The sequence below is a fragment of the Cornus florida genome, unplaced genomic scaffold (genome assembly GCF_030987335.1).
Source record: "Cornus florida cultivar Cherokee Brave unplaced genomic scaffold, ASM3098733v1 CherokeeBrave_3.0.0_Hap2_Chr05, whole genome shotgun sequence".
NCBI classification, from domain to species: domain Eukaryota; kingdom Viridiplantae; phylum Streptophyta; class Magnoliopsida; order Cornales; family Cornaceae; genus Cornus; species Cornus florida.
Genome location: NW_026775575.1, coordinates 52787751 through 52811093, shown reverse-complemented (window position 1 = coordinate 52811093; position 23343 = coordinate 52787751). Strand labels below are relative to the sequence as shown.

The window sequence follows — 23343 nt, the reverse complement described above, 5'->3', positions numbered from 1 at the left end:
TTATTTATTATTATTATTATTTTTTTTTTGGTAATAGTAATGACATAGTCACATAAGATTTAAAATGTAGGTATATATATAGCATATATAGCATACAAGAATGTTTTATTATATTTTTGTTTTTTGAAAACTGTTTTAAAAATTTTCCTAAATAGCTTGAATGGAAAGGTTTGTTTGGTTTTTTTTTTTTTTTTTTTTAAGTTAAAGCTCACATATTGATGGAAGGAAGATTTGAACCTAAGTCTTTCACCACAAACATCACACGTCTTACCACTTTTTATTTTAGCCCAAAATTTGCTTGAACACCCTAGTTTCAAAACTAGTTTCATACAGAAGTAAGATGAGCTAGCCCAATTAGATTGTGTAATTCGAGAATGACGCCTGAAGCTATTTTCAAGAGCAACAAATGCATTGTTTTTGTATAATTGGGAAGAGAAGATATATATCATTAGCAATTTAGCATGAAAAAAAAAAAAAAAAAAAAACAAAAAAAATAGAAGACAGAAAAAGGAGAGAACAAAAATCATGAAAAACAATGCACACCAAATCATGAGATTGAATACTTACATGAAACAAAGGAGTTTGATGACAAATACCAAACAAGGTATCTAGAAATGAGCTCAGCTAAATCATGAATTCTCACATTTCACATATTAGTGAATCATTTGACAACATATGAACTAGTCTCCACTCAGACCAAAATATAGCAACCTGCTTAATGTTTCTGGCATTGCGAAATGTCCTTGATGAAAGCATCAATGTTTGTTTCCGCGGATCCACCTTTTGCAACAGCTTGCTGACAGATCTCTTTAAGTTCACTGGCTCTTCTCCTCATCTCTTTCGCTTCATCGCTTTCCAAATCCATAAACCTCTGCAAAATGCCGGCAATCTCTTCTCGGGTCACCACACTGCTGTCTCCCACCTCTCTCCTCACCCTCCAACCAATCTTCCAGTCTTCTGCAATTCTCTTACTATTCGGAATTTGATCCGAAAATATGGGGTATGTAAGAAATGGCAGACCAGCAAAAAGGCCTTCTTTAGTGGAATTCCACCCACAATGTGACCAAAACCCCCCTATTGAAGGATGGCACAATACCTTCAATTGGTCACACCAAGGCACTACTAGCCCCTTATCACCGCAACCCTCTTTCAGTTGAGAAACCTCGCCACGAGCCACCCACAAGAAGCTGACACCACTATCGCGAACCCCGGCAATGATTTCATCCATTTGGGCACTCGAAACCGAAAGGAAGCTCCCCTGTGAAATGTACAAGACAGAACCTCTAGGTTGAGAATCTAACCATTGTACATGGTGGGAATCATTGTGGGCAGTACTTGTTGAGGAATGTTCTGCAAGTCTGAAGTAAGGTATGGCAGGACCAATAGCGTAAACGGGGATGGATAACTCTGCTTTCAGAGCATCAATGTTCTCAGCTTCGAGCTCGTAGGTGGAAGTGAAGAGAAGATACTGTGCTTTCTGCACCCATGAAATGGCTTCCAGGACTCGCTGCAACACTTTCCGAGCATCGTCATAGTAAACTGTGGTTAGATCTTTTATGCGCGTAGGAGGCACTCCGGGTATGTAGTCTACTATCTCATTTCCTCGTTCTAACACACGAACACACAAAATCCATACGACAAGTTCCATCATTATTTGGACATGAAACACAAGCAAACAAATGAAATAAGGAACATTTTTCATTCTCTAGTGTACTCAAATAATTTTTTTTTTATTTTTTCACATTTGTTTACTATGAAACAAGATTCATTTCTTAACTCTAATTGCTTATATGTTTCAATTATTTAATTTCTTAAATTAAAGGACTCAAAAGCAGTGGCTTAGTTTTTGGAAGGTTTAATTTCATAAACATACGTCACAATAACTGTTAAGTTGCCTCCATAAAATTTGCTTCCCTTTAGAAAGGGATTGTGAAATCCATACTCCATTTTATTTTTTAGTAAATGAAATGACATAATTATTCTTCAAAAATGGAACATAGCAGTATTTTTTGTGTTAAAGGGTGTGAGTGCTTCTTTTTTCCTAATTAATGGGTTGATTGCTTCTCGAAAACATTTTTTTTCTCTTAATCTAATTTTGGAAATAAGATCAGACAAAGCCATCTCAACACAAGTATTTACTATGTCCCAACGAGGAAAAGGTATTGGGTGCGCCCTGCGCACTATGCACGGATTTCATTCAAGCCGTATGTGTAATGCACAACACGCTTGTACGACTCAAATGAGTTGATGCCTGTGCACCTGGCGCATAGAATATCTATTCCGGAACGAAGATTTCAAATGACTCAAGGAATAAGTGAGGAGATACCACTTGACAGTTTTGGAGTGCATTATTGAATTGTTAAAAAAATTGACCGTGTGAATTTTTTTAAAAATTCATGATTTACACTTTACCACATTTATTGATGGTGGCTTGAAATATATAATTTCTTAAATCATGTTAAAAGGAGTCTAAAAGCTCACCTTACCATAATGTAGGTAAACAATTAACTTTTAGAGATTCTTGCTACATGTCATAATTCAAAGAATATTTTAGAGGGGGTATAAAGGTACTTTTGATTAAATTATTTTATAAAGAAGAAGTGATAAATTTGATTTTGCCATCATCAAAGTATAATAATAACAATATAACTTTGTTTTTCTTTATAAATAAAAATTAAAAAGAGACTATTTACAACTAAATGTACTAACATTATTTAACATAGCCCTTCTCTCTGTGAGAGTGAAGGACTCTTCAATGGTGAGGAAAGCAATAATTGATTGGGGACTTCCTGGTGCCTCCATCAGACCTCCAGCAGAGCCACCGGATTGATTAAGGAGGCGCCGTGCGGCGCTTGCTTCACGATGCCTCTGCTTTGTAACCGGATTGTCTTGCTGATTTAGACGAGCTTAGAGTCTGTTTAATTTTCTAATTCAGTATTGAATGCAAAACAGGGTAGGTGAATTTTAAAAAGGAAAATGATATTTGGGCCAATGAGGCAAATTTCTTAGGCAGAAATACGTGGCTGTCCACATGGCAGTAAAGTTGTACGTCCCTCAATTTCTCTCTCCTCTCTCCTCTCTCTCTCTTTCTTTCTAACAAGCCCATTTTTTCCGTATCAGTTGGGTCTGTGAGATCGGCGGGACAAGGTTGCTGCACAGAGGCCGGCAAGGACGAAGACGGAATGGACCAGTGAGCAAAGATGGTGTAGAGAGCACGGAACGGCAGTGCAGTGGCGGTGACGGGATCGGATGTGGAGAACTCGACCGGTGGAGTGCTTGGCTGAGGATGATCTGACCGGCGGTGGCGATGGGCTGGCTGTGATGGAACGATGTCTCTTCACCGTTTGTGATTCTCAGACACGACCAGGTCACGAGAGCTTTGGAACCCTTCGTGTTCTTTGATACCCTTTTCCTCTTTCTTGGCTGTATTGACTGATTTTTCTATTTCATTTCTATTTTCTTCTTCAATTGATACACATAAAGGAATATCATAGCGAGAATGCCAATTCCTGCTAAATCCCCAACTACAATCCCTGCAATTGTCCCTGGATTTAGCCCCCTCTGTTGTTGATTAGGAGAATTCGAAGACCCATTTGCTGAATTTGTTACCGAAGTGGAGTCAATTGTTCTGGGTATGACCGCAATTGCCGAAGAAGTGTTGTTTGTTATGACATTAGACAGAGTTGAGAGCTTTGAAGGGATTATACAAAGCTTCTTGAGTGGTTTGCTGCAGAAATCCGTGTCTCCGAGAAATCCGTGTCTCCGACGAACTCTGTTTTCTAATTATCTAAGGCCATGGATTGTGGGATTTCGCCGATGAGATTGTTGAAGGAGAGATCAATTGTAGCGTTCGCCGGGATATTATTCACGGATTGCGGTGAAAGTGACCCAAAAAGCTTGTTGTAAGATAGATTCAAATATCTCAAACTCTGCCCACCGAAATCAACAGCCAATGACTCATTAAACATATTGGAAGATAGATCTAACGCTTCATCGAAATCAAACCCACCCGGAATGTAACTGGAAAAATAGTTACTTCTCAACGAAACAACAGTGAGATTCTTCAAAGAGGTCAGATTTTCCATGAACTGCTGACTGATGTGTTCTGTTTATGTGTGAGAGAGAGAAACAGATTGAGAGGAAGACTTGTCTCTGATCTCTGGGCAATTGAATGAGAGAGAAGGTTGTGTTGAGACTTGAGAGAGAGAGAGAGAGAGAAGAGACACCGAGAGAATGTTTGTCAGGGCGTGTATTATTTCCATTTTTTTTTTTATTTATTAAAGTTACTTACCTGTACTGCCAAAACAATCGGCCAAAGTCTCATCTATCACGATCCTTTTAAAAATAAATTTTTTTGATAAAATTTTTAAATATAGCTTAACATGGTAAATACATTTTAAGCGCCGGTTGTGTTTAAAAAATAACTTTTTAATAATTACTCATTTATATTAATTCACTGTAAAAAACAATTATTTATATAACACAATCCTATTCAATTTCACTAATATTATGTAATTATTTATATAATAGAATTATAATATCAAAGAAGAATTATCTTTCACGGACTTTCTTAACACTCTTTTCAATACCTTACCATGTAATCTAAAACCCATATATTTTAAATTTTACTTTTTTAAATATTTTGTAACATTCTTTTTAATATCTAAAACCTATATATTTTAAATTTTCATTAATTATTTATGATGGATGTATAATTTAAATATCCATAATTAAGGGAAGATTACTAAATTAACGCACTATTGAGATAGGCTCTACAGATTACGATAAGGATTACAGATTGAGATAGGCTTTACAGATTACGATAAGGATTAAAGATTGTGATAAGGATTAAAGATTACGATGAGGATTAAGTCTACATAATTCTACGTGACATCTTAACCTAAGCCCTATAAAAAAGGCGGGGGAATCAACGTTTTGAGATACGCAAAAAACCTTAACTCAAGTTCTTGATTTCTCTTAAGAGATTAGTTCGCACACTGACTTATTCGTTGGAGCCTACTCCACCGATAACACACCGGTGCTTGTAGGATCACCTTTTCTTCTCTCTGTCCAGGAAGTTAGATCAGATCCGGGTTGCGCAGAATCCATCATCAACAGTTGGCGCCGTTTGTGGGAAAGATTTTAGTTCTCTAAATAAAGTATGGTTCGATTGCGATCTGGTCTGGTTGCTGGCGAATACGAAGCGTTGCAAACTTCTGATCAAAGGGACTCGATGAGGCAACCCCCCGCCGTCCCAAACGATCAGGAACGCGTCACAGCGTTGGAACAATAGGTTTAACCTTAAATAAGGGAATGAACCAATTAGTCCAGAAAAATTCAATGATTCTACAACGCTTAGCCGACCTTAATGAGGTGGAGAATAATGAAGTACCCAATAATGACTCCCGTAGGATTGACAACGACGCTGAGCTTAGTCAAATAGGGGGTCAACAGAGAAGCCATCACCATCGGTCTCTTGAACGGAATAATACCAAGCTCCGTGTAGGTACCTCTGGTTGTGTTGGTGACAAGACTAAAGACGTCACTTATTTCAATCTGTAGATGCAAGATCTGAGAACTAGGGTCAAAGACGTCATGCAAGCAATGAAAGGGAAGGGCCAGGCCACAGTGAACGATTTGGTACAGAAGACCAACCTAGCATTTAGCCTCGCTGTTATGTTATGAGTTGTCCTATACCTAGCAAATTTAATATGCTAACTCTTGAGAGCTTCGTTGGGACGCGGGACCCTCTCGATCATTTGGAGACCTACAAAGCTCTTATGTATTTGCAAGTCGTACCGGATGAGATTATGTGCAGGGCTTTCCCTACCACACTAAAGGGTTGGGCTCGTCCTTGGTTCAATAAATTAAAGTTAGGCTCCATTGAAATCTTTAATGAGTTGAGCAAACAATTCATTGGACACTTCATCGCTGGGCAGAGGCATAGGAGATAGCAACACACTTATTGAATGTGAAATAGCAGAAGGGAAAGCCTCTCCGTGGTTACATAAGTCGTTTTAACGCTGATATGCTGCAGGTAGAAGAGGAGGACGACAAGGTTGCCCTCACAGCCTTTATGGGAGGACTACAGACTTCTAAGTTCCTATTTTCCTTATCAAAAGAAGCCCCTACAAGCATGACAGAGTTGATGGTTAGAGCATGAAAGCACATGAACACTGAGGATGCTATGAATGCACGAAAAAACAAAGATGGTGAAGATAAGAGGTCGGAGAAGAAGAGGCCAGCACCTAACACTAAGGAGGAAAAGGAATCGAAGTACAAGAAATTCTCAAACAACCAGGCTGACAGATCGTCTCGCCGCCCAGTGAGCCCAGGCAGGTATAATAACTATACCCCCTAAATACATCTGTAGATCAAGTCTTTCTGCAGATTCAAGATGACGCATCATTGAAATGGCCGCCAAAGCTAAAAGCTGATCCAACAAAGAAGTCTCTAGGTAAATACTGTAGGTTTCACCGGGAGCATGGACATAACACAGAAGATTGTTTCGACCTCAAAAACCAGATCAAGAACCTTGTTCGTAAAGGTCATTTACGTAAATTCACAACTGGAAATGGAAAAGGAGGCTCCAACCCAGCTCGGGAGGGCCGAGATGATCGCCCTCCTCAACACCAACCAATGGGTGAGATCAAAGTTATATCGGGTGGCTTCGCTGGTGGTGGTGAGACGAGTTCGGCTCGGAGGGCTTATGCTAGGAGTATTCGGAGTTTTTCAGAGGTGAATGAAGTTGGAATGACAAGTCCTCCAACAAAATTACCTCGAGTTGAGGAGCCGGTCATAACCTTTTCTGAAGAAGATGACAAGGGAATTCACCAGCCCTATGATGACCCCCTGGGCATACGAGAAATTGAAAATTGGCCGAGAGAAGCTCCGACACATGAAATCACCACTGGTGGGATTTTCAGGTGATAAAGTACATCCACTGGGGGCAGTTACCATTCCAGTTATTGCAGGAGCCAATCCAAAGCAGGTCACTGTAATGGTGGACTTTGTAGTGGTGGACTGCCCATCATCATACAATATTATCCTGGGGAGGACAACATTGAATGCCATGAAAGCAATCACGTCCACTTACCATCTCCTGATGCGCTTCCCAACTGAATATGGTATGGGAGAGCTAAGAGGGGACCAAACAATGGCTCGCGAATGTTATGTCGCCTCTCTTAGAAAAACAAAATCGTAAGAGGCATTTATGATTGAAGGGCTCGAAGGGATAGATAGACCAGACTTTCATAGAGCGGAACCTACAGAGGAGCTAGAAGAGGTCATCCTTGGTGACGGTGAGCCCGAGAAAAAAGTGAGTATAGGGTCTTTACTCCCCCCAGGTATCAAAGATAAACTTACTCAATTCCTTAGGAAGAATCCAGACGTATTTACATGGGTCCATAAAGACATGCCGGGTATAGACCCCACTATCATGGAGCACCGCTTAAATGTAAATCCTGACTTTAAACCTGTTAGACAAAAGAGGAGGACTTTCGTTCCAGAAAGGAATCAGGCTATATCAGAAGAGGTGGAAAAGCTCTTAAAAGTCGACTTTATTCAAGAGGTGTACTACCCCGACTGGCTGGAAAATGTGGTCTTAGTGAAGAAGGCAAATGGAAAGTGGAGGCTATGTGTGGATTTCACCGACCTTAACAAAGCTTGCCCGAATGACAGCTTTCCTCTCCCAAGAATCGATATGCTCGTTGAGGGAACGGCTGGACACGAACTATTAAGTTTCATGGATGCATATTCTGGATAAAACCAGATATCTATGTATACCTCAGATAGAGAAAAAATGGCCTTCATCACTGATAGAGGTTTTTACTGTTACAAAGTAATGCCGTTTGGGCTCAAGAACGCTGGTGCAACATACCCAAGGCTAATAAATGCAATGTTTAAGTATCAAATTGGTAGAAACATGGAGGTATATGTTGATGACATGTTGGTGAAAAGCTTAAAAGCTGAAGACCATTTGACTGACCTGCGGGAGACCTTCGAGGTACTTAGGAGGCATAAGATGAAACTCAACCCCAGCAAGTGTGCCTTTGGGGTTTCCTCAGGAAAGTTCTTGGGATATATGGTAAGCAGAAGAGGAATTGAGGCCAATCCAGAGAAGATCCGAGCAGTCATTGACATGAGATCGACAAGATCAACCAAGGATCTACAATGACTAACAGGGAAGATTGCTGCCTTGAGTAGGCTAATCTCTCGGTCAATTGACAGGTGTCTACCTTTCTTTCGTGTGCTAAGGAATGTGTTTGAATGGACCCCAGAGTGTGAGTAGGCGTTCAAAGAACTAAAGCAATACCTTAGTTCTCCCCCACTACTGTCTCGAACTATACCGGGAGAGGAACTATATATATACCTTGCAGTCTCCACGACAACTGTCAGTTCAGCTCTGATACGAGAAGAAGAAGGGGTCCAAAGGCCAGTATACTTCGTGAGCAGAGCACTTAGGGGTGCGGAGGAAAGATATCCAAGGATGGAATAGTTGGCCTTTGCTTTAATTGTGTCCGTCAGGAAACTGAGACCATACTTTCAAGCGCATACGATAGTGGTCCTAACAGATCAATCCCTTCGACAGGTCCTACACAAGCCAGAAAGCTCTGGTCGACTGATGAAGTGGTCAGTAGAGTTAGAAGAGTTCGACATTCAGTATAAGCCAAGAACAGCAGTAAAGGCTCAGGTGTTGGCTGATTTCTTAGCTGAGTTTACCCCTCCAGAAGAGGAGAAACAACCCCAATTTTCGACAGAACCAGGTTTAAGTGAGCAGATGGGCCCAGAAGTAGTCTGGGACTTGTTCGTGGATGGGTCATCTAATGTTCAGGTTAGCGGAGCCGGGCTTGTTCTTGTCTCCCCAGAGGGAGAAAGTATACAGTACGCACTTCGGTTTGGTTTCAAAGCAACCAACAACAAAGCAGAGTACGAAGCCTTGATAGCAGGATTAAAAGGGGCAAATGCCCTAGGGGTTGAGCAATTAAATATGTACACCGACTCCGAGCTGGTCGCTGGACAAGTTCAAGTGGAATATGAGGCACGAGACGAGAAGATGAAGAGTTACCTACAAAAGGTCACTTCCAAAGATTCTCAATTCATTAAATACCACGAGAAGAGAATGGGAAAGCAGACACTTTAGCCCGGCTAGCTATTGCATTGAACCTGAGATCAATAAGAATATACCACTGGAATATTTGGAAGAACCATCTATATCTCAGGAGAGACAAATTGAAGTGCAACAAGCGATATTGAGTGTGGAATGGGCAGATCCTATCATCAGATATATCAAGGATGGGGTGCTACCAACAGACCGAACAAAAGCTCGAAAGGTCAAGATGCGGGCAGCTAGGTATACGCTTATCAAAGGGGTGCTCAACAAGAGAAACTTCTCCATGCCGTATTTACGATGCGTTTCTAGCGAGGAAGCTGACTACATTTTAAGGGAGATCCACCTAGGAGTTTGTGGAAACCATGCTGGGGGTAGGTCACTTGCTAACAAGGCCATCCGACTGGGATACTATTGGCCCACCATGCAGAAAGATGCACTTGACTTCGTTCAAAAGTGCGACAAATGTCAACGATTTGCCAACATCTCGAGACAACCATCAGAGGAGATGACTCCCATGTTAAGACCATACATCTTTCCCCCTTAAAAGAATGAAGGGTTAGCTTCATCTTCTTCCCTTAATAAAAAAATGAGGAGTTAACTACTTCCCTTGTTAAAGGGTGAGTTGAGTGAAGCTCGTATTAATCTACTTCCCCTGTTAAAGGGTGACCTGGGTGAAGCTCGTATTAATCTACTTCCCTTGTTAAAGGGTGAGATAAGTGAAGCTCATAGTAATCTACTTCCATCGTAAAAAGACGAGGGGTTAACTACTTCCTTTATTAAAGGGTGAGCTGAGTGAAGCTCATAGTAATCTACTTCCCTCGTAAAAAGATGAGGGGTTAACTACTTTCCTTGTTAAAGGGTGAGCTGAGTAAAGCTCATAATAATCTACTTCCCCTGTTAAAGGGTGACCTGGGTGAAGCTCGTATTAATCTATTTCCCCTGTTAAAGGGTGACCTGGGTGAAGCTCGTATTAATCTACTTCCCTTGTTAAAGGGTGAGATGAGTGAAACTCATAGTAATCTACTTCCCTCGTTAAAAGGTGAGCTGGGTGAAGCTCATAGTAATCTACTTCCCCTGTTAAAGGGTGAGCTGAGTGAAGCTCATATTCATCTCCTTACCTTATTACGAGTTACGTGAAACTCGTCTTAATCTGCTTTCCTTATTAAAGGGACGAGCCGACTAAAGATGTCAATAAAATCAAGTATAAAATAACGGTAGCATGCCAGCAGGGCAGCTTGCCAAATAATGGGAGCATGCCAACAGGGCAGCTTGCCAAATAAAGGCAGCATGCCAGCAGAGCAGCTTGCCAAATAACGGCAGCATGCCAGTAGGACAGCTTACCAAATAAAAGCAGTATGCCAGCAGGGCAGCTTGCCAAATAAAAGCAGTATGCCAGCAGGGCAGCTTGCCAAATAAAGGCAGCATGCCAGCAGAGCAGCTTGCCAAATAACAGCAGCATGCCAGTAGGACAGCTTACCAAATAAAGGCAGCATGCCAGCAGGGCAGCTTGCCAAATAAAGGCAGCATGCCAGCAAGGCAGCTTGCCAAATAAAAGCAACATGTCTGCCAGGGCAACTTGACAAATAACGGCAGCATGCCAGCAGGACAGCTTGCCACGGCAGCATGGCAGCTTGCCACATAACGGTAGACTACCAGCATGGTAGCTTGCCACATATACGAGCTGCCAATGTGGCACTACGACAAATATACAAGCTTGCCAATATACGACAAATATACGAGCTTGCCACATATACGAGCTGCCAATGTGATACTATGACCCCCGACTGTATTCGCAAAATGACAATATAAGTCAGGCTAATGGACAAGGCTCTGCAATTCTAACTATATATTATTGTGTGATATTTTGGAATTAACGTTCCGGTGGTTTGACAAGCAATCCTCCGAAACGGGGGGCAACTGATGGATGTATAATTTAAATATCCATAATTAAGGGAAGATTACTAAATTAACGCACTATTGAGATAGGCTCTGCAGATTACAATAAGGATTACAGATTGAGATAGGCTTTACAGATTACGATAAGGATTAAAGATTGTGATAAGGATTAAAGATTACGATGAGTATTAAGTCTACAGATTACAATAAGGTAATTCTACGTGACATCTTAACCTAAGCCCTATAAAAAAGGCGGGGGAATCAACGTTTTGAGGTACACAAAAAACCCTAACTCAAGTTCTTGATTTCTCTTAAGAGATTAGTTCGCACACTGACTTATTCGTCGAAGCCTACTCCACCGGTAACACACCGGTACTTGTAGGATCATCTTTTCTTCTCTCTGTCCAGGAAGTTAGATCAGATCTGGGTTGCGCAGAATCCATCATCAACAATTTATATAATAGAATTATTATTATTATTATTATTTTGGTAATCGTGAGTGTCCCGGCCAGCTTGCGCTCACCTTGAATAATTCCACGAGGTTCTGAAAATATATAATAGAATTATGTTCCTAGATAAAAATTCTTTTTCACTTTCCTTAATTTTTGTAACACATTTTTTAATACCTTATATAAATATTATGTAATTCAAAACACATATATTTTAAATATTACTTTCTTTAATTTCTGTAACACCATACCTACATAAATATTATGTAATCCAAAACCCATAGATTTAGGCCTGTTTGGGGGAGCTTCCAGTTTTTAAAATTCCTTCCATTAAATTGGCTTTGGAGAATGTATTTTGATGAAAGGAATTTAAAACAAAAAAGTTGTTTGGTAGATGAATTTTTTGAAGTTCTTTTAATTATCAACATAATTTAACTCGACAATTATACCTTTAATAATTCATGAATAATAGCATAGAGTTGACTTAAGATGTATACATAGGAGAAGGAAAAAAAATAAAAAATTAAAGTGATGGAGTGAAATTGCGTATAATGCATACACAGTGATGATCAAGGTATACAAATTTATCCAATCTATATGATAGAAGTTTTTATATATATATATAATAAAATTTGAAAGAGATCGTGGAAAAAGAAAATGAAAGAAAAATAAAACGAAAGAAAGAGATAGCAACAAAAATATCCTATTTTTGTTCTTATTTATAGCTATAAATTACTTTAATAGTAGAATGGTAGCCTTAAAAGAAAAATTATATATTCATATATATATATATATATATATATATATATATATATTGTGAGAAAGAAAAGTTATTTAGAATTCTACATAGGGTTAAATTTTAGATGATAGTTCATAAATCCTTGAACTCTTTAGGCTTTGAAGTTAAATGGGAGTCGATAGTTCCTGCAACTCCTCGATGTCATTATTTTTCCTTTGTTGAATGGTTTTTCAAAAATATTTTTTTTTAGTAAAGATCTGTGAAATTTTGCTTAAAATTTTAAAATTTATTTTTATTTTTTATTTTTGGATAAAGAACAAATGAAGAAGATGATACAGAAAGAGAAAGAGAGAAAAAAAAAGTTTGCAATGGAATTCAGAAATAGAAATTGAAATTGAAATAGGTTAAATAATGGACAATATAGGAATTTTATATTTATTACTTAAAAAAAAAAGTGTATAACTTGCGTAAAGTCGATCAGGAAGTATGTTTTATTGATTTTGGTCAATCGGGCTTCTAAATCACTGAGATTTTTTAAAAGTCCGTTTTAAAAAATTTTACCAAACGCTCTTTATTATTGGCAAAGGACTTTCTGGACTTAGAAGCTCATTTCGAGGCTACAAAAAGCCCAGCCAAACAGACCCTTAAAATTTCCATCAATTATTTATATAATAAAATTTTATTACTAAATAAGAATTCTTTTTCAAGTATTTTCTTTAATCTTTGTAACACCTTTTCAATACCCTATCTAAATATTATTCAATCCAAAACTCATATATTTTACTTTCTTTAATATTTGTAACACCCTTTTCATACCATACATAAATATTATGTAATACAAAAGTCATATATTTTAAATTTTCATATTTATTTATTTTATTGAGTGAATGTGGTTGTTTTATTGATATTTTTGTATTATAAATATAAAACTGTTATGAGTATTAGATATTGAGGGCAAAAATGTAATATGTACAATTTTTAAATTTTAGCTTTTGTGTATAACAAACAATCTTAAAAAATTCAGCACTTAAAATTAAAATGTTATCAAACAAATTTTCAAATTAATATATTCAGCACTTAAAATTTCCACGCTTAAAATGCAGTACTTGAAATTTTTAGTGCTTAATTTTCAGTTTTATAAAATAGTACCTTAGTCTAAGGTTTGTTAGACTATTATTCGTCTTTGTTTCAGCTTTGATGGACTTGGGCCATTTGTTTTGACAGCTTTTGGGCTGGTCTGGTGTAATGGGCTTTGCCCTGCCTATATCTTGTACATTATACAATCAATACAGCTTAACTTCCGAAAAACAAAAATTTGTATTACTTAATAATTTCTTAAGCTTTGTTTATTTTGACATAAAATATCTTACTTGGAAAAAATATATATATTTTTAGATAAAATATATTTTTATTTTTATTTTATTTTAAGTTGTTTCACAAAGGTCTAGTGTCTAAAATAAGTCAAAAATCAATTGCTACGTTAATTTTGATATTAATAGGTTTTAATATTTATTTTCTTTATAAACATTTTAACCAAACATTAATAAATAAATAAAAAAAAAGAAAGAAAAAAAAAAGGGAAAACAATATACACGTCCGCAGATTCATGTTTATCATACTGTCAAGTTCTATATTAAGTTCTTCTCTTATAATAGTTATTAAATCTCTCCTTCTTTGTTTCGTTTTTTTAAACAATATTTCTTATCATCTTTAACTTGAAGAGAGAAAAAAAATTTAAAAAAATTTCGTATCATGATATATGATATTTCGTATCATATATCATATTTTTATATATATCTATATATATTGTATCATATGCGTAATTTTTTTTTTTTTTTGGGAAGGTAAATATTTGTATGGTACTTCACAGTCTTTAACAAAATTTCAAAGAGATAAATTGAAGTATATGTATTTTATATATGTATTTGATCAGTGGTTTGAGATGGATTTATTTTATTTTTTTAAAAAAAATAAACCCACTTTTTACTTCTTTTCCTGTGAGTGAGATGTTAGACTATTAAAGAGAAAAATAAAATGACAAAAAGAAAGAAAGGAGAGAGAAGAAATGAGAGAGAAATAAATAAAATGAGAAAAAGAAAGAAAGGAGAGAGAAGAGATGAGAGAGAAAGAGATGAAATGCCAAATTGGAGAGGCTACATACTTCAATTGTAATATCATTTTCCTACCAATGAATACGCACCTGACACATCAGCCCGAAAATGGCCGTTCTGCACTAGGAGATCGAAGTGATGGAAAAACGAGAACACCGACGCCGCCATCGTGAAAAACGAAGCCACCGGAATATTTCGCCGATTCCCAACGCCGACCACCCATTTAAGATACGTGTCGTAAATGATAACAGACGGCCGCGGCGGCTCAAGCAGATCCAGAAACCTCTCGAACGGATCCTCCAATTTTGTCAGAGTGGCTTCGTAAAAGCCCAGGAAGTCCTTGCCCCGACCCACCTCCGACGGCACGACATTGGGTATGGAACCGAATCGGAAGTTAGCCGGCTTGGTTTCAGAACCGAGGAAGCCGAGCCACTCCTCCGTGACGACGCAGGTGATGAGAATATCATCTCTTTTCGAAGCCAGCAACCTGCAGAGGTTCAGCATCGGATTAATGTGTACCCTCCTCGGATAAGGCATCGCAACCACCTGGCACCCCATGATTCGTTCCTCCTCCACCAGATCCATGTATATAATTATTAACTATATGTATATATATATATCATATATGTATATAATCTGAAACTGAAGATGAATGTGGTTGAGAGAGAAGCAGATGAGTGACTCAGTGAGTGTGCTTGAAGAGTTTGTAAATTGAAAATTGAAATGAAGAAAGCTATGGGTTTTTTGTCTGTTTTAGAACCGACACATCGTTAATATCAAAAGTTGTTCCGGCCTTAACCGGAATGAGTCCACTTTTGTTGTTCCGTGTGGTGGTGGTTGTGCTTGTGCGGTACACAACCTTTGCTCAATTTAATCATTAAATATTACGGTATTCCAATCTTTGTAAAATAAATTCATTTTGAAAACTTATTTCTTAACCATATTTTAAATCGGTAGCTTTGTAATGTAATTTTAGAGTTGGCAAGTTAAGGACTGAAATCCTCTGCGTTCACCTGAGTGTATTTTACTGGAGATGTAAACTCCAACACGACTCAATCTAATTTATTAATATAATTTTACAATTTTAGTTAAACGTGTTGAACTCTTCAACTCTAACACGATAAGATTAATTAAACAAGTTAATCGTGTCAATTCATTTTATGTCAAATTTTATCACCCCAAACAAATAACACGTTTGGAGTTGTTTTTGAATTCTTCAAAGTTTTACCCGGTTAGATAGAGATTAATTTGTGAAAAAGTGGGAAATTAATCCATGATACATTAAATTAACTTAATATTAACTAGGCTATAATATTAAAAAAAATTAATATTAAATAAACTTAATATTAACTTAATTGTTAACATAACTGGACTATGATGTTAATTTAATATTAATCGTGCAAGTAATGATACTTACACTTAATAGTTGTAATGAATTGCCTAACCAAATATTTTTGATTGGTTATTTATGTCCAATACAAGCAAGTGAAATGGCCACTATTTTATTTATTGCATAAAGGACCAATTAAAAATAGTAGGTTTGACAATTCGGTGTAATAAGTTAAAAATCATTTTCCGAGGGCTATAAAATAATTTATTTAGTTTCAATGTTAAGTGGGTTACAATATTAAAAATTTCTATTTAACTAGGCTACTAAGTGAACTTTTGTCTAATTAAGTTTAACTTAGTTCAAGAGATATGATTAATATTAAACAGAAAATTTAACTTAAATGAATTAGAAGCGGAAGTTGGGTGGATCCAATCCGAATCCAACAAGTGATTGGATCAACAAGGGCTAACCCAATCCTGACCCAGTCTCAGGTTTAGATTTTTAGCCCGAACTTGGAAATTTCATTGTTAAGTGGGTTGATGGGTTGGCCTGCTATATATATATTCTTTTTTGAGTTGTCTATATATATATATATATATATATTATGGCGTGTGGTACACACAAGCAGATAAGTTAGATGACGACACAACCACAGGTCCACAACTGATTTTCGGTTGATATATATATATATATATATAGATACAGAGGGATGATGGATGATATATTGAGAACCGAAGTCTATGGTTTTTCTTAAAGTTCAATGTACAAATTCCAAACTCAAATCCCTTGGTTCATATGTATAATTTGTGAGTTATGTAGTGGAATAAGTCATGAAAAGTTTGAGTTTTAAATTTGTTTTGAGAGAGGAATTAATCACTGTGTTTTTTTAATTCAATTTACTTTACTAAAGTTATTGGTTATTTAAACAATGGAATATCTTGAGGATTTGTGCACTATCCTAAACGTAAAAAGATCCGCTATGTATGAAGTAAAGTACACCGAACTTAATTTGATTAAGACTCAAATCCCTTTGTTCTACCAACACTCAATCCGCTGAACGACCCTGACTTTGCGATTTCCCGTCTAACAGTTATCGGCTTCAGACTTATGCTTCGAATCTTATAAAAGGATTACTGGCAGATCAACAGCACTCCGCAAGCGACTTGATCCCTTCAAAGTGTGATCGAACATTCTTCTTCTTCAAATCTGATTTAGAACCAACATATCGTTAATGTCTATGAAAGTTATTCCAGCTTTTTTCGTAAGGAGTCAGTTTTGTTGTTCTGTGGTAGTTGGGCAAAGATTCAGTGCCTATGGTAGTTGTCGTGCTTGTGTGGTCCACAACACTTTGCTCAATTTATAATCATTAAATATTAATGTTACAATCTTTTTTGGTTTTAATTCCTTTAGATCCCATGTGGTTTGTCCGACCTCTCCACGTTGTTGGGTTTGTGACTCAAAATTATGCAGAAAAATTAATTTTCTTTTCTGTTTTGATCTGTTGAAATTTGTGAAGGAAATTATGTCTCATTAAATTTCTATTTTAGAGTCGGAATTAATATGATAACTGTTTGTAAGCAAGTTGGGAATGATTATCCAACAACAAATTGAGTTCTGAAGACTCTATAAATAGAAATGGGTATAAGAGGTTTAGTGAGAGAGTAGAGAGATAAGATGTAAGAAGTTTAAGGGTGAATGTTATGAGGAGAGGGGATAAATATGTAATTCTCGAGTGTATACATGTAGCCTCAATAGAGATGATAAGTGAATGAGTGAGGTTTTGACATGTGGTTGTACATTCTCTTCTTTGATACATAATAGTGAAATATCTCTCTCCCATGGACGTAACCCTAAAGTTGGTTGAACTATGTAAAATATTGTGTTGTGCGTGGATATGTGTAATTGTTATCTCCATATATGCTTGTGTTGATGTGATGTGATAATACTTCTGCTGTGTGTGATGAATGAGGAATTTAACTCTCAATAATAACTGATCGTTGAGTAGGTTGGATAGAGTTAATTGTTACTCCAACAAGTGGTATCAGAGCCGATGGTGGGTCAAAGCCTGTGATTGGTCTTGAAGATAAGTAGCAGGAGATTGGTATTTTCAATCACATTTACATTAAAATCTCACCACTGCAAGTTTATAATAAATTTTATTAAAATTCAGGGTACAAATAGGGATGACAACAAAACGATTTCGAGAGGGGAACGTGTAATACCCCTAATTTTAAAAGTATAGTCTCGATATTTATTTAAATTGTTTTATTGTATTTTAATTAAATTAATTGATTATTTGATTTTATGGCTATTTTTGTATGTGATTTTATATGTTTAATTGTTGTGTTAATTTTTGTGTTTAAATGGTGTACTAATTATGTGTTTAATTGTGGTATTAATTTTGTGTTTAAATGGCATATTAATTATATGTTTAATTGTTGTATTGATTTTATGGTTTATAAGTTGTATGTTTAAATGTTATATTAATTAAGTGTTTAATGGTTGTATTAATTATATGTTCAAATGTTATATTAATTAAGTGTTTAATAGTTGTATTAATGGTATATTTAAATGTTGTATTAATTATGTGTTTATTAGGGGTATTTAATTTAATTAAATACTATTAGTCAGTGGATTCATATATGTGTATAATTCTATATATATATATATAATATATAATATAATTTAAACTAAATTACGTATTATCAGATTTAGGTATATATGTATATATAGTATATTTATTTTCCTTTTTCATTTAATTAATTTAAAGTAATTAGAATTGGGAAGGGAAAGGGATTATAAGATATTAGTATATATATATAAGTTGTACGTCCGTGAAAGGTTTGAAAATCCTATTCATGCAGACACTAAGGGAGGTAGGAAAACAGAGGGTTTGAGAGGGAATAAATAGAAGGGTTGACAAGAAAGAAAGGTTGAACCAAGGAGGGATCTAAGGGGTTGCTCTTAGGCTATACTAAGAGCAACAAAAGGTCGCCAAGGCAACCAAAGGGGTCGTCAGTTTAGAGAATAAATGAAGGAGGAGATTTGGGGTTTTAAATCTAAAAATCCAAAGGTAAGTTCTATTTCTTCTCTTCCTTTTTGACTTGTGTTTTATACAGACTTAGATCAATTCCAGGAAAATTACTTAGATTAAAACAAACTTTTTACATGTTTAAAGTCTAAAGTTACAATGTAAATATGAATGTAATGGGTTTGTATATTTTGTTTATGATTTGATAAATTGATGCATGATTTGTGTTCTGGATTGTTTAAAATATGTTCATATGATGTATGTTGGGTATTGGGACATTCTAGGAAGAGAAATCAAAACTTTGAATCTCCAACAATGGAGGTTTGAAGAAGAACCCGTAGAAGAAGACGATGAGCAGTGCCGTTTCGACCGACCGAAGAAAGGGTTTCAGCCGACCGAAGAAACGATTCGGTTAACCGACATGTCGTAGGATTGGGAATTCTTACTATTCTTTATACTATTCATGTTAATAGTTGTTTGGATTTGTTTTAATTATTTTAAATTGTTAAAATAAATTCATGGAGGTTATGGAATGCATGATTATAATTAATATGCTAAGATATTAAACATGAAATTTTAAATGGAGTTGCATATTGTTAATGGAGAGTATAATTGCTTAAATTTAATTTAGCAATTTAATATGGTATATATATGATTTAGTCATATATCGTTAGTATAATATGATCCCATATATGTCTGATTTATATTATGCTCATCTCTGGATTTAATTAATGTAGTATTATATTTATTTCATCAATTGTGGATTGTGTAATGTAATGCACCAGAATGAGATGGTGGCATTCTAGAGACGGATTAACTTATCAGTTTAGTTCTACCTATTTTTATGTAAAGGGATGGATTAACCAAAAGAATGTTAAGTCCTACCTATATTTAAGTCAAGTCAGCTGAACAAGTTGAATGATTTATAGAGGATTACTTTATACTGGATATGATGGTTATTGGATTATATATATATAATTATGTGCCATGATATAAGCTTGAATCTTATGATCTATGATTAGGGCGCGTATATTGCCAGGGATGTGTAGCTAAATATAGTGTAGATGTGTACCCTGGTAGGTCTAGGTATTCATACCCACTATATGTGTTTTTTTGCATGTTGCCTACTATTCAGGTTAAGATAACCCTATAGTCTAGTGAGATTCCTCTAGTATGTATATACATATATACGGACTATATAGTTATTGTTGAATTGACTAGGATGTATACGTGTATCGGGTCTCTATTTGGGATGTAATAGATTAGAACTTGTTCGTGGGCCTGACCCACTATTATTTTTCAAGTGTTCGTCAGATCCAGCCATAGAGGTGGTTCGTGCTGAGCAGAGACTATCCATTCACTCTTCCGATTCGACGTAGGAGTTTTCCTTATGTTTTAGTTTTGGTTTCATTTATATTTCATTATTTAGTTTCACTTGGATTATGGTTAGGGGTCCACATGATGGATTCCCGAGTTGTAATGATATCAGATATTTTGGATATTGTTAATTGGAGGATTATTTAATTAATTATTTATTTAAGGAGTTATTATTTAGTTTTTTTTTTTTTTTTCCTTTCCTCTTATTTATTTATTCTTAATTCTTTTTGTACTCAATACTTGTTTAAATATTAATTGTTTGATATGTTTGACATCCTTCGATTCTGTATTCGGACTTTATCACCCATGACTCTAGAATCGAGGGGTATCACAAAACGTCATCCCCATCGCCGTTTAGCATAACTATTTCCATACTTCCCCCCAAAACCATTTATAAGGGTAGGGTGTGTTGGTAAAAATATATGTTTCATGTGATATGTAAGATATAACAACCCTTATACTAATATGCTATGAGATAATTAACAATTTGCTAAGAAATGATTAATTAAATATGCAAATATATATTTAATTAAATATGAAAAATAAAGTAATAAATAATAAATAAAGAATCTGGACCGAGGCTAGTATTGAATACTATGTCCTTAAGACAGATTCGCCCCGCTATGGTGCTAACGGACTCAGTGGCGTCTATCTCTCAGGATACAACGGTCTACATCCACCAGTAGCAGCACTACAAACTCGTGGATACGGCGAACCTTCTTCATATAATACTCTCTCTGACTCAAAAATGCATCTATAATATATAAATGCTGAATTGGATGCAATCCGAATCCAATGGTTCAGACCAATCTTAATATGGCTCGATGAAATTAGATTAGGGTCGAAGTGGTTCGGACCACTTAACCTATGGTTTGAACCCACTTGGGTTGGGTTCAAGTCTAGAGAGGGAGATAGAAGAAAATGAAAAATGAACCACTTGTAAATGATCCAAAGGGGGGTATTATAGAAACAGAAATGTCTTTTCGGATTGGGTATATCTCTTTATTATTGGACACAACCATTGCAATAGGTTGCAATGGTTCACATGGTGTCTGTTCATCACTAGACACATCTATTCCAATAGGTTGCAATGGTTCACATGGTGTCTGTTTACTAATAGACACATCCATTTCAATAGGTTGCAATGTGCCTTTTCGAGTGGGTGCAACCATGGGTTATGATGGTTCGGAAAAAGGTGTAACCCTTTGAAAAAACTAAAAAGTGGTTTTTTAATTTAAAAGGTGTAACCCTTTAGAAAAACTAAAATATGGTTTTTTAATTTAAAAGGTGTAACCTTTTAGAAAAACTAAAAAATAGTTTTTTAATTCAAAAAACCAACAACCCAAAAAACCCACCCATTTATGAAACCCATTTAAATAAGCCTAGCCCAAAATTAGGCCCAATCCAAAATTCCAAAAAAGAATAATCTGGACTTTACAATTAGGTCCAAGCCCAAGCCCCAATCCTAAACTCAGCTTATTTAAATTTTAATTTGTTTCAACATTTTTTTCATGTGGGACAAACACTTCCCACATTTTGCATACCCATTTAGGCTTATCAAAACACCATACTTTGGAGCTAATTTCTCATTCACCCGGAAACGAATTTGAGAAAGTAAATATATCACGTTCATCTCCTTGTAGAAAGAAACGCGCTCGTCTATAGATCCGTAAAAAATTATTAGCGGAATCTATCCCAAATCTCATCCAAAGTTTATGTTTTTAATGTCTCGTTTCCAACAATCCCCCACATGAATGGAAATTTCCATAAAATGTAAAAGATGATCATACAGACACTAGAGAGAGTATAGTCGAAAATTTACTGCATCAGGATAGGTAGCTTTTGGCTTTGAACCTTCCCTAGTGTATTGCTATCGGATTTACTGGCTAACCAGTGAACGCGATGTCTTGAATTGTTCAGCCGTTTGTGTAAACCAAGATAATAACAAACACACAATTCCTTTCCTTACAAAGTTGGTTCTCATTGTTGTGTTCATTTTGGCCCTGAACAACTCCTGGTATTCATGAGTGCTCTAAAAAACTTAGCCTTTATAGTTCTCATAAAGTGGCCCTACTTCACACTCATATAGGTGACTTCTTATTAAAAGTATCCTACCATACCCCATTTGAATTTTCAAGGTATAAAAGTCATTAAAAGCGTAGCTTATCCTAATCATCGTTGTAGGTAGCACTGTCTCATTATAGAAATGGGTAGAAGATTTATATCTTCCCAGTGCTTCTGGTGAGTCACTCAGAATTTCTGTTATCCCTTTGAACCTAGATATTGGGATCTCCAGTCAACTAGGTTGGGTTTCCATTAAGGTGACTCGTTAGCTTTCGGCTAATCTTTGTCAATTATTGATCATTATTGTTATATTAGATTATATTATTGTTATAATCGATCCCCTCTTCTCTTTTGGTATCAGAGCCATGATGGCTTAACTTTTTATTGTTAATGCTTATCAGGTACTGGTAGCATGATTATTATCGTAATTATGTAATGACCAATAAGACTACTTTTCTGTCTAACTTATGTTTAAACCAGATTCAATTATGGGTCGTCCAAAAGTCGCATTAGAATGTTTAACCCGCTTTTTGCATTAAATTGCTGCACAGGGTATTGTTTCCAGTAAATCGTTGACAGACGAGTAATAGAATCTCTCTTAAGCAGAACGACGACAGAATAGTAACTTACTGTTCACTATATAATATTATAATATTTATACTATGCAGACCTCAAAGCATTAACAATATTTAACAGATATGTTAAAACCATCTTCCTCCTCTTCAGGAGTACAGGAAAATCAGGATTCAGAATTGGTAAAAAATACTGAATTAGTGGAATGGACCAATGTTCAAAATAAATTGAACAGATGGACTATCCCTCCAGTAAGTGCTAAGAGCATTTACAAAATCGGAATGCTTAATCTCACTGATCTATGGACTGTCAAAACCATGGAACAGACTATGCAATTAAGCACTCAAGACACAATAATTAACTTGTTGTCTTCCCGTGACCTTCAGAGGCACATGCACAAATATAAGTACATCCATATAGGGTTAATTCAAATTGTTTTTAATCCTTTAACCTTGCTAGGTATGGATGCTTGTATTCAAGCAACCCTTCGGGATGTTAGATGCCTAAAATTTCACCCTTCTTTGATGGGTGCATTGGAAACCAGTTTATGTCATGGACCGGTTTATTTTAATGTCTATCCTAGTCTGAATTTATCTTTAACAGATAAAAATATTCATGAGGTAGTTAGTCTTCGTGTTCAGACCTATGGGTATGATTATTT

At 36.0% G+C, this 23343-nt stretch overlaps 1 protein-coding gene across 1 annotated transcript; it reads right to left on the bottom strand.

Annotated features, from left to right (window-relative positions):
- Positions 1-464: 464 nt before the first annotated feature.
- On the bottom strand, positions 465-15135 carry LOC132306468 (UDP-glycosyltransferase 87A2-like). Its single transcript, XM_059803855.1, has 2 exons — positions 14397-15135; positions 465-1608 (listed from the first exon to the last, which is right to left on the bottom strand). The coding sequence occupies exons 1-2, from the start codon at positions 14890-14892 to the stop codon at positions 716-718; spliced, it is 1389 nt and encodes a 462-aa protein (XP_059659838.1). The 5' UTR covers positions 14893-15135; the 3' UTR covers positions 465-715.
- Between the last annotated feature and the right edge of the window lie 8208 nt (positions 15136-23343).